The sequence below is a fragment of the Populus euphratica genome, unplaced genomic scaffold, assembly GCF_000495115.2.
Source record: "Populus euphratica unplaced genomic scaffold, PopEup_1.0 scaffold18.1, whole genome shotgun sequence".
NCBI classification, from domain to species: Eukaryota; Viridiplantae; Streptophyta; class Magnoliopsida; order Malpighiales; family Salicaceae; genus Populus; species Populus euphratica.
This window is the reverse complement of record NW_011499881.1, coordinates 546,661-558,786: the sequence shown is the minus strand read 5'-3', so window position 1 is coordinate 558,786 and position 12,126 is coordinate 546,661. Positions and strand designations below refer to the sequence as shown.

Below are 12,126 nucleotides of genomic sequence, written 5' to 3'. Positions count from 1 at the left end.
ATACTTCCCACTTAATGTTGTTTTAAATTTTATTTTGTAATGTAATTAAATTATAATTAAAATAGTATTTCATCTTAACTATAAATTTAAAATTGGATATGAAGCATGAGTTCTGGTCCTTTATATAACATAAGAGTCTTCTCTCTTTTCATAGTAAAGTCATTTTAAATAACAAAACTTATTATTTTTCTAAACTCTCATCAACTAAGATAATATCTTTTAGGAGCTTATCATGTACAAGTGTGGACACACATCACCATTGATGTCATGTATGAAAATGCCAACAAAGATGTATTGCCTATGCCATTCATTTGGGGGGTTATAAAGATGTCACTGTTTTACATTGATTGGGAGACAAGAGAGTTAGTCATTTATTTAGTACAAAAATCTCATCTCTCTTTAAGAGATATATTTTTAAAAACAAAACTTGTTAGATGTTTAAATCCATGTTGGATGGTAAAATACCTTTTGAGGGGTCGGTCATGTGTGAATACGAGTACACATTATTATTGGTGTCGTCAGTGGAGAAATAAGTCATGTTGCGCTATCCAAGTTTCTCCTCTAAAGGGTTATGGTGTTGTCATTATCTCGTATTTGCTAAAAGATGAGAGTTTTGTTCTCTCCTCGAAAGATGTTTTTTCAATAATAAAAACTATTACATGGATGAACCCACACATTATCATTGACATTATATGTGGAAACGTCAACCATTATACATTGCCCATATCTTGTCATAGGAGTTATGGTGATGTCATTATCTTACACGAGCCAAGAGGTAAAGGCTCTAGACACTTATATAGCATAAAGGTCTCCTCTTCCATCGAAAGACTCATTTTCAATGATAGAACCTAATACGTGATAGAATCTATGTAAACTAGGATAATATCTATTAGGGCTCACTTTATATAGACATAGATACACATCATTATCGTTGTCATCTATTAGAACGTTAATCATATTGTGCTAAATAAAGTCATGCTGTGCTATTCAAGTTCCTCCTCTAAAGGGTTATAGTGTTGTCATTATCTCGTATTTGCTAAAAGATGAGAGTCTTGCCTCTCTTCTTGAAATATGTTTTTTTTTTAATAATAAAAACTATTACATGACGAGCCTACACATATTATTGTTGACATTATAAATCATTTTTTTGGCACTTATATCAGCTAAAAGGTAAAGGCTTTAGGCACTTATATAGCATAAATGTCACTTTTTTGGTCGAAAGACTCATTTTTAATGATAAACATATATCATTTTCGATGGCATTCATTAGAACGTTAATCATATTGTGCTATCCAAGCTCCTCGCACGAGGCGTTATGATATTATTACTATTATATACTGGCTAAGAGACGAGGCTAAAACCATATCAGCTTATACCTTATGGAGTGTCTGCCATGTCGTATGGAGACATGCCACCATAGTAATTAATATATACTAATTTATTAGAAAAAAATCAACATGCATACGAAGCTTTGTGCGAGAAATTCTCACATACTTACACTCCGAATGTCCAGCCCTCACTGTAAAGCCTTTGCCCTCCCCGGGAGCGTGGTTGCAAGCTTGCAACATGTAATTTGGGTTTTGGCTCTAAGGTGAACGAAAGGGAAGCAACCCGCAATTTGCATATCAAGCTTTAAGGAAAGGTGGCACGAGATACCTCCGTTTCGAGTCCATTTACTTATTAAGGCCCAAACAAACTAGACAAGCTTAGCTTCGGCTCAGAAGAAGAAGTAGCCCACCCACCCAAGCGTGAACTGGAGGGAGAGGAGAGGGAGTTCTTTAAATCGACTGCCACTTGAGACACCGATACAAAACTCGGCGCCCACACTCTTCTGAGCTGAAAATTTCAACGCATTCTTCTTCTTCTCTCCCTCCAATATACTATATAATATTTCCCGTTCCAATCTTGGAAATTGAAAAGAAAAAACGGAAAAAACAGAGACACCCAGAAATGGCGTCGTGGCTGAGCTCAAGAGACGTATCTGGATTCAAATTCATCTTCTTTCTAGCCATTATCTACACTATCATATCGCTTCTTGTTCACTCCGTACTTCACATGAAATTCATTACGCCCCTCTCGATCGACGCCCCTCTCGATCGCTTCTCCGAGGCCAGAGCCATCCACCATATTGCAGTTCTAACCAAAGACGATCGTCAAGTCAGTCCCGTCCTCATTTCTGTGCTTGCATGTCCCTCTTGTTTTGTTACGGAGTTTTCAATTTTCTTATTTATTTATTCATTGGCTTTTAATGTTGATAAATTAAAAGGAAGGGCGTCCTGGATTAAGAAAAGCCGCAACGTATATTAAAGAGCAGTTAGAAATGCTGAAGGAGAGAGCTGAATCCAATATCAGGTTGTTAGTCTCTCTTCAGTAATGCTGGTGGTATGACTGGCCGTTTAAGTGATAATTTTTATTTTTAGTTATGATTTTGGTTTATTACTTTTTTTAATTTTTATTTATTTGCAGGATTGAGGTTGAGGAGACCACTGTTAATGGTTCCTTCAATATGATATTTCTAGGCCACAGCATATCTTTTGCTTATAGAGACCATATAAATATTGTTGCCAGGTAATTTCTTTACTCCTTGCTCAAATGGTATTGCCTTTTCAAGTTTGTGCTGACGTTCGATTTGTGCTAGAATCATCGGGGAACGGGATGTGTTTTTTCCCTTGCTTACTGGGACCTCTATTTTTATATGGAACTCCCCTGAAAGCATGATCAAAGATTTCACTTGGAGGTGAGATACATCCTCTAAGAAAGGATGTGTCTTCCAGTTTGAAAGGAATGGACTTCGCACCTTCGTCAAGAAATTGTGGCCTCTGACTTGTTACATATAAGCTATTCAGCACATGAAATTTTAACAGCATTCTGAAGTATCGTATGAAACTTTATTGTTCACTGCTCGAACAAAAGCTAGGAAGCTGAATCCTGTGAAGGGAAAATGTTGAACCATTTCTTTTTTACCTTAGAAAAAATATTAAGAAAGGTATTACATTACATTTTAGAGGGAAGCTCTAAGTGATGTATAGGAAACGACCAATGAGGAAATGGTGCCTTATTGGATTAGGAGATCAATGATAGTAGATTGTGTCATATAAATTCTTTGCGCTTTTATCTTGCATGTGCAGTATTATAATTGGGTATAATGTATGCCTTTTTAGATAATAAAGAGTGTATTTTTATCTTAGATTTTTGGAAAACAACATTTGGACTAACTTCTACTTGATAACAGGATATCATCAGCTGATTTGCAAGAAACTGACCCATCTGTATTAATTAATGGCCATTTTGATAGTCCTCTCGGTTCACCAGGAGCTGGTGATTGTGGTTCATGCGTTGGTGAGTACATTGTATCTCGTAACCACTTGGACTGCCTTAAAGACGTTAGTTTACATGTTTTCATTGTTTTGCAGCATCAATGCTGGAATTAGCTAGAGTTACGGTAGAATCTGGATGGATCCCCCCCCGGCCAATTATTTTTCTTTTTAATGGCGCAGAAGAACTTTTTATGCTGGTATAGTATCTGTTTGTAAGCAATATTATTATTTGAGTATTTTTGTTAAAAGAAAACATTTGTTGTGTTGCCATTTCCATCGTGGACAAGTCATATTTATGAACATACTGAATGCAGCTTTCTTTGTCCTACCTTGTTGGACAACCGCAACAAATTCCTTGCATTCAAAACACATTTAGTAGACCATTATTTATCAAGTTATTTTCTATTTAACTTCTCTCACTTTAATCTTAAAAGCGTTTGGTTGATTATGATGTCTCAGGGTTCACATGGCTTCATGACGACACATAAATGGCGTGATTCAGTTGGAGCTTCTATAAACGTGGAAGCATCTGGGACTGCTGGTCCTGGTAGGATATGATCCAATTCCAATGTTACTTTTTCTCAACCTTTTTAGAATGCATATGGAACATTGACTCAATGATTTGGGGAAAAGGGAACTGGATTTAGAGCAGAAAACAGAAAGCAGCCTGTGATCTGCAGAACATGCAACTTTTTTCCTATATCATGATTGATCCAGGGGGAAGCCTCTTAAAGTTAGCTCAACATGCATTCACATTATATCAGAATAAATGTACCATGTTCTCGACATCACTCACTTCCAAAGCTGCCAGATATGAAAATATAAGAAATGAATTAAAATATTATTTGTTGGTAGTTGGGAACATAAGTTTTTGACTTTCTTTAATGATTCAGAGTTCCGTGTAATGGTCCTGCTGCTCTATGCTGATGTGAATACTGTTGTATTAACAGATTTAGTCTGCCAATCTGGACCTGGGTCTTGGCCTTCTCAAGTATATGCAGAGTCTGCAGTATATCCCATGGCACATAGTGCTGCTCAGGTTTTCTTTTATTTTTCTTGTTTTATAAATTTAACTTCAACACATTCTGATGAGTATTTTATTTTGTGGTTACTTGTAAGGAAACAAAGAAACAAATATTTTTTGCTTGATTTTGTTTCATATTCACCTGGGCCACTTTAAAATTCTCCTGACATATATGTGTGGTTTATTCCAATACCCATCTGCTGTGCATGTCCTCTCTTTGCATTAATTATTTCAGTTCTAAATGATCTATTTCTCTATGTAGGACATCTTTCCTGTGATTCCTGGAGATACAGATTACAGAATATTTTCCCAAGATCATGGAAACATTCCAAGCCTTGATATCATCTTTCTTCTTGGTGGTTATTACTACCATACATCCTTTGATACATTGGACAAATTACTGTATGCTCTACATCTGCTATTTTGGTATATAAATATACATCATTGGAATTCTTTTGTCGCGTTATTCTTAAGTGCATCCTCTGATGCATTTGAATGTACTCATACCAGACCTGGGAGCATTCAAGCTCGTGGAGAAAATTTGCTAAGCATACTCAAAGCCTTCACAAATTCTTCCAAGCTACAAAGTGCTCGAGAAAGAGAATCTAAAGCCACAACCAATGACTACAAGGATGAGAGGGCTGTTTTCTTTGATTACTTATCATGGTTCCTTGTACGCCGCAAAGTTTATGACATCTTCTCTATCCAATGTTTCATTATTCTTTCTTAAATTTTATCACATTTATGACTCACTATATGACCTTTTATGACCTTGAGTAATGCATAGCATCGCCCTTTTATCTATAATTTTTTTTTTTTTCAGATTTTCTATTCAAGAAGGGTAGCTGTGGTACTCCATAGTATTCCCATCGCCATCTTTTTTGTAATGCCATTCCTTTTGCATTTTTGGGATTCTAGGTCACGTTCATGTTTTGCAATCTTCTATGATTTTGTGAAAGGTTGATTCTCTACTGCTGATTTTTATTTGAATTTTTTCTTCTGAATCTCCATGCTCTGATACCCCACTCCCACCTCCACATTGATAAGTTAATAAACACAAGACATGCATATTGAAGATTTTGTTGATAATACTCAGATCCTGTTTACTTTCCAGGACTGCTTTTCCATGCTGCCGGGATTATACTGGCAATTATTTTCCCGATTATCCTTTCTATTTTGCAACTGTTCTTCTCTAGTTATGCTTTGGGCTGGTGAGTTTGTTCCTCTGGTTCTTTTGATTTATTCTCCCTGGTATTTTGAATGGGAAAAGGTTCACAAGGTGTGAGCGTGGTGTCTGCTTTAACTGTGGCTCATGGTTTTTCTCAGTAGTTTCATTGTATTCAACAACAAGATGAACTTCAATTGGATGATGATGTTATAATGATGAACTTCACTGGGACACCATAAATCTCTTCTGTATCTTAGGAGTAGCTGTAGCTTCAACTGTGAGAGGAGGTGTGTGTGTGTGTGTGTGTGAGAGAGAGAGAGAGATAGAGAGAGAGATGATGTTGTTACTGCTGGTCATGGTTCACATTGACATGCAAGATTCAAATGCAGGTTTGCACATCCATACCTGGCATTCTTGATGTTCATCCCCTGCTCACTTGTTGGTTTGCTAATTCCAAGAACTGTTTGGGGTTGTTTCCCCCTCTCTCAAGATGTTTCAGTTATCAAGAAATCAGAGGAGGTACAATTACATAGCAAATAGTTTTTTGAGAAATCACTTACCCAGGCCATGCCTTTTACATTTTCTTTAAACACATGGCTAGAAGTGTTCGCAAATCAGGATTTCTTTGAATTTGTACATCCTAGGTAATAATATTCATATGGAACATCTTTGGTTACTGATAATAATGAGTATACATGCCATTTAATATGGTGTTCAAGTCGTGCTGCATTTTACTGACTTCACCAATGAGATGAAATTTCAAAATAATTGATTCAAATGCAAGTCTGCATTAGAATATGAGGAAACAATATAGAAAACCAATTTATTAGGAATTGAAAACCGATAGACAAACATGATCATAAGATGGGTTGCTTGTATAAATGGGGCAAGATGTCCTCTAGTTGCCAAGGATGACAAACCTTCGATATGCATGGCATTTAGTAGAGTTCGGTGACCAATTTTTGGTCAGTCTTTACTTTGATTACTATATTGTTGAGCTTCTCCTTTAATAGGGCCTTATTGAAAAGCAAAGCATTAATTGTAATAGCAGACCTAATTAGGATATTTGATAATTGTGAAAATAACCAATTGCTGAAAACTATCTTCTTGAATTACGTCAGCTACTTCATATGGATGGTGGACATGTTCACTTCTCTCTCATAAAAAATTTTCTTCTTTCCTTCCTATGTTTACAATATGCTATTGCTTGGCACAATGTAAAGGTAAACCTTTTGGCTTGCGACCTCAAGGTTGCTGTTTTGAGCCTTGAGATCAGCAAGCAACTCCATGTTAAAAGGTAGAAGGGTGAGATTGCCTCCAAGTTCTCTTTTGAAGACTCCCCTTCAAGGGTCCAAATTGCCAAAGATAAATTTTCCATAAAATATGCAATTCCACCACAACTGTTAGTGACTTGATTCATTGGACTCTTTGACTTGTGTTGTGCGGCTAATCCTAATTTTTTTCTACATCCCTTTTAAATTGTTTGGTAGCACTATGCCTTTCTTGCAGTTTGATGGAGTTTCACATGCATCGCCTGGGTGTTTTAAATCTAGTCTAGTTGCATCATCCATCACAGAAGCTAGCAGATATCTGAAATGAAGTATATTTTGCAGGCACTAGCTGAAGAAGCAAGATTTTGGGGAGCATTTGGATTTTATGCTTGCTTAACTTCAGTATGTAATTGCTATTTTTAGTTTACTATTTTAGAAAAAATCCACTTGCCTTCTAGATTTTGATAGTTTCTAAAGTTTTCAACGGCTAACTATAGTAAAGACAGGCTTATCTTGTAGCTGGGCTCAGTGGAGGGTTTTTGACGTTTTCTGTGTCTGCATCTATGCTTCCAGCATGGATCTTCTTTTCCCTATCTATCAAGTCCAGTGATCATCAATCACCAAGGTACTGGTTTCGATGGATCACAATCAGATTCCTTCTTGTGAATGTTGGCTGGAATTTTCTTCTCAATTGGTTATTATATTGAAGTTGCATGTGTTGCATTGCGGGTTTGTGATGTTGTGCATGGAGACTTCTATTTTAGTGTCTCTTAGAACTGCTTTATAATGCTATCTTTGCTATAAATAGTTGAAGCATGCTGCAAAATATCTGCTGTTCAGTGATTTGTGTCTATTTATATATCCCATATACGGGAGCTGTTATCCTTTGGTGACTTTTTAATGAACTTTAATACACTGAAGTTCTTGTTGCCTCAAAATATCTACACTGGCTGATTTTCCGCCTTTCAAGTATGCTGGACTTCCATTTTAGTGTTCTTATAGCATCATTTTGGAGCCTTCCTTGAAAGATAGGTGTTGACTTGCAATGTCTTTTAGATTTCTTCAAGACATGTCATGTTGCACTCTGACACAACAGCTGCCATTAAGCTGTCCTTACATTGAATTTGCTATTTCTGAATATTTTCAAGAACCACTCCTTGTGATCCTCTTAATAGACTGTTGAAATGCATCTTATGTTTTTTTCTGCTGCACATGGTTTTGGACTGTTGTTAATTGGATCCAAAGCACAGCTTGTTGTCTTAGCTAATTCTGGAACATTTTGAGAGATCACAATTTTTTCGTGCACTTTCTTATTTTTTTAAGTGTTTTCATTCTTTTCTTTTTTCTTCTTGTTTACGAGGAGACTTGAAACAGTCTTGCAGGAGATGTGGGTGATAGCGCCAAATGGAACATAGATTGTTGTCTCTTTGCTCTTTTTTCTCGCATTAAAGTCCTTTTTCTTCTTCTGCATTTTAGTCACTTTCTAATTGAAGAAAGGTGGCAAATGGTAGCCAAAAAAACAGAAGTGGTTATGACTGATGCTCTTTCTTTCAGGTCAGCAGTTTTTTATGTAATACCTCTAATTCCATGTCTTGCATACTCGGTATATTTTGGGGGGTTTCTTACCCAATTTTTGATTGAGAAGATGGGCATGATGGGTGTCGTCCCACCTCCCTATGGTTAGTATTCCTAAACTATTTTTTCTGATGCTGTTTATATCAATTGGATTTTTTCTGGTTGTTCTTCTGATTGTGAGACGGGCATCAATATATGTTCATTTCTGTACTTTAACTGGAAAATTGAATTTTGTATAAATAATATTGTCAGCAAGTGTTTTTTTTCCTTACAGTGCTGGTTGTTGATAACTTTTGGACAGGTGTAGAGGAAAAAAAAAAAAGAATTGGAGTATCAGATACTTCCAACCGATTCTTATATGAATTATCCTTTCTATTTGTTTTTTATCTGAGGTGCAAATGTTAAAAATACTTGATATGATGTCTCATTTTATTGGATCGACTTTATATAGACCACCTTCATTATGTGTCATATGGTGGTATTTTCAACTTTGACATGGCTAAAAGAGGATGATTCACTTATATCCCTTTCAAAGTTCTGCTTGTACTCTTCTCTCGATGACTTTCAAGTATGCTATAGGATAGATATCTATTTCTAGTAGTCAATATTCTACAGAACCATTATGATTGTTTTGTACAGTTATAACTGAGCAATTGATTATATGCTCTGAAGTAAAGTGTGGATTATGATTACCAGATCCCTTCTTGCAGGCTATTATGTTCCTGATGTTGTAGTGGCAGCATCAGTTGGGGTTGTAACTGGTTGGTGTGTGGGCCCACTAATACCTGTTTGTAGTCATTGGTTAGCTCGGTCTTCGATCTTGCAGCTCCTGTCGCATATTAGTGTACTTGCTCTGGCTCTCTCATCTCAATTTTTTCCATACAGCAATGCCGCACCAAAGAGGGTTGTTTTTCAGCATACACTTGTTACTACAGGTATGAAGAAGAGAGCACTTGATACTTAAAGCCTTTTAAAACTCTAGCTAGTTATAACTGCTAGAAAGATTTTGCATTGATGCGTGAATTATGAACACAGTTCAATTATTAGTTCTGTTATGGGCTTCTTTATTTGTTCTGATTTTAGGCCCCCTTTCTCAGCCATCTTGTCTGAAAACTTCTTTTGCTTCTGTGGATTGACAGATGTAAATAGGATTGTGGACTCCAGCTATGAATTTTCTGTTGTAGATTCCAATTCTTTATTGTTTCTTTTCAAATATGCTCCTGAAGTGGCAAAGGAATTGCATATTGGCCAAGAGTTATCTTTTGAAACTGCTAATATGTCTCACCGAGAGACTTGGATGGTAAGCAAATTTCGCATTTAATATCAGCTGCTAATGCTACGTCAAATCTATGATTTGAGGTGGCTCTTTTGCCTTGTCTAGACGTAACAAGTTATATAACTCACAATCACAACAGATGGCTGGTTTCTCGTGTCAGTATTTGAATCACAAGTACCTGCCCTTAGGCAACATTCCCTTTTTTATTGAAATCTGGAAGCACGTGATAATTTTCTTTCAATTTGTTAATCTTTCCTCTCTCCCCAACCTGGTCATTTTCCATAACAGCCTCATTTAAAGAGAGGGGGGAGGGGCGTTGATTTCCTGTGGTGTGCCAGGTTTTCTCATCTTTCAATGAAGTGGTAGATTTAGTTTTAGTGCCCGTGAAGGGCAAGTTACTTCATCTTGAATTATATGTTCTAAAGTGGTTGCAAATCAATCAAATTCATTGATAAACCTTATTTTGTGTAACTTTCTTTCTGTTTTTTTATATAATTTATTTGGCAGGGAATTTTTCCAGTGCCCTTCTTGTTTTCTCAAAGCTTAAAGTTCCCAGCAAGGAGTGATGGCATTTTGAAACGCTATAGATATTTCCCCCACTTATCTAATTACAAGCCACATAGCGTTTCCAGCGACAAATCTCGGAGAGTTTACTTGGAATTTTATTTGGGGTGAGTAGAATGTACTGTTGATCTGCATGGAAGTGCATGAAAACTTGTCTTGTGCTTAAAAAATATGCTTCTTTGAGTTTTTTGCATCCTCGGTTTGGAGGGATATGATACAGGAATACTCAGTTCAACTGTCAGCTCATGCAAGAAACTGTTGGAGCATTTTCTGACAGTAGTGCACAATGTTGCTAGGGGAGGAATTCAAACCTGGATTATTCCAGGTGAGGGTGTGCTGTCTAGCTCAGCTAAACCCACATGCCTTGAACCATAGGATGATGTTAGAAGATTGTGGTATTACTTTAACAAGATTATTGCTCTGTTTAATGAGCGAACTGTCCACATGCTTCTTGCCTGATTAATTATAAATCTATCATTCATATACATATATCGTGGAAAATATGTGTACTTACTTTTAGAAGTTTGTATTTTCAATGGATAATTGGTAGATGTTCTATAGATCCAAGACACGGCAAAAAATGAAATATCAACACCGGGAATGCTATTTGACTGCACAGGAGAGAAACAACTAAGAAAAACTCTTAATTTTAATTCGCTTGGAATACTTGTGTGCATATGTTATATCATCAAACATAGATATCGTTTTAATCTTCATACGCTGTGTCTTTTAGTGACTTGGAGGAGGTTTGGGTAGCAGTCCTTAACATTACCGGTCCTTTATCAAGCTGGTCATTTGCAGACAATATGCTTTCAGGTACGAAATTTTAAGATTCCACTTGTCTCTGAGTATTTTGCTCTGTTGTGTAATTAATCACTCTGGAAATCGGGCAGTTCCTGAGACAATTGATGGCGGTCCACCATCCTACATAATAAGACTTAGTGGAAACAGCCAACGAAATTGGACTTTCTGGTTAGAGGTAAAGTTCTGTCCTTGATTAGCTTAGTCTACGAGGATGATTCTTTCTAGACATAGTTCAGTTTTGTTAAAGAGTTATAAATTCTCTTTGGAAAGTACAGGCTAGCAGTTCTGATGATTTAAGGGTGGAAGTTGCTGTGGTAGACCAAGTTTTAGACGATGAAGCAAGGAGGTTGAAGGGCCTTTTCCCAGACTGGGCTGATGTCATTGCCTATTCTTCCTTCATGTCCAGCTACATTTTCTGACTGCCAATGCATAAACTTGCCCAAACATTGGCTTGAAAATTATTTAGACCCAGATGAGACTCATGGGAAATGTAATTCAGTTTGCATACTTTTTTGAAGCTTAATTTAAATTGTTTCATTGTTCAGTTTTGGAACTGCAAAGATTACAAAGTGGCATGAGTCTGACAATAATCCTGAAGCCAGTAAATATATGCACCAACATGAGTAGAATCTGCTTCAAGTGGTTTCAGGTTCTGCAACTTGAGCCTCTGCCACTTGGTAAAAATAGAAAATTAAATACCTAGCTCCCAAAAAAAAAGTAGGGAAAATCTTTCAGTGTTGATGGAGTAAGTATTAGTATCTTATTAGTAAGAAAAAGAAAAAGAAAAGGAAAATTGATAATAAATAAATAAATAAAATTCATGACTTATAAAAAATAATAATAATATCTTCATTTAAGAATTTTTTTCTTATACTTGTGTTTGTTTATTTTTTAAAAAGTGGGATAGAGAATAACTATTAGGATGTTACCCGTTACTTCTCGAGATTGCACTTGATAATTAATAATACTCCCACCATTTTTTTCTTTTCTTTTTTTTTCTTTTTTTTTCTATATTTATTTATAAAATCATTAATGATTTCGTGGTGTTTCATTTTAAGCAGAAAAATTAAAAAGGAATCAATAAATTTGAATGCTTGGTCCAGCATACGTGATTAATTATGATATTA

At 36.1% G+C, this 12,126-nt stretch overlaps 1 protein-coding gene across 1 annotated transcript; it reads left to right on the top strand.

The window, feature by feature from the left end:
• Nucleotides 1-1,813: 1,813 nt before the first annotated feature.
• Nucleotides 1,814-11,549, top strand: LOC105129371 (endoplasmic reticulum metallopeptidase 1-like). The gene is made up of 21 exons (XM_011031392.1): nucleotides 1,814-2,157; nucleotides 2,267-2,352; nucleotides 2,467-2,568; nucleotides 3,233-3,339; nucleotides 3,414-3,514; nucleotides 3,777-3,864; nucleotides 4,268-4,356; nucleotides 4,604-4,743; nucleotides 4,852-5,014; nucleotides 5,165-5,300; nucleotides 5,456-5,552; nucleotides 5,899-6,028; nucleotides 7,123-7,182; nucleotides 7,287-7,405; nucleotides 8,335-8,459; nucleotides 9,066-9,290; nucleotides 9,495-9,655; nucleotides 10,139-10,302; nucleotides 10,929-11,011; nucleotides 11,089-11,174; nucleotides 11,275-11,549. The coding sequence occupies exons 1-21, from the start codon at nucleotides 1,951-1,953 to the stop codon at nucleotides 11,416-11,418; spliced, it is 2,613 nt and encodes an 870-aa protein (XP_011029694.1). The 5' UTR covers nucleotides 1,814-1,950; the 3' UTR covers nucleotides 11,419-11,549.
• The last annotated feature ends 577 nt before the right edge of the window (nucleotides 11,550-12,126 follow it).

Coding starts and splice junctions, on each gene's coding strand:
- LOC105129371 (XM_011031392.1), top strand. CDS start 1,951: ATGGCGTCGTGGCTGAGCTCAAGAGACGTATCTGGATTCAAATTCATC. Junction 3,340..3,413: donor TGATTGTGGTTCATGCGTTG/GTGAGTACATTG, acceptor ATTGTTTTGCAG/CATCAATGCTGGAATTAGCT. Junction 7,183..7,286: donor TTTATGCTTGCTTAACTTCA/GTATGTAATTGC, acceptor TAGTAAAGACAG/GCTTATCTTGTAGCTGGGCT.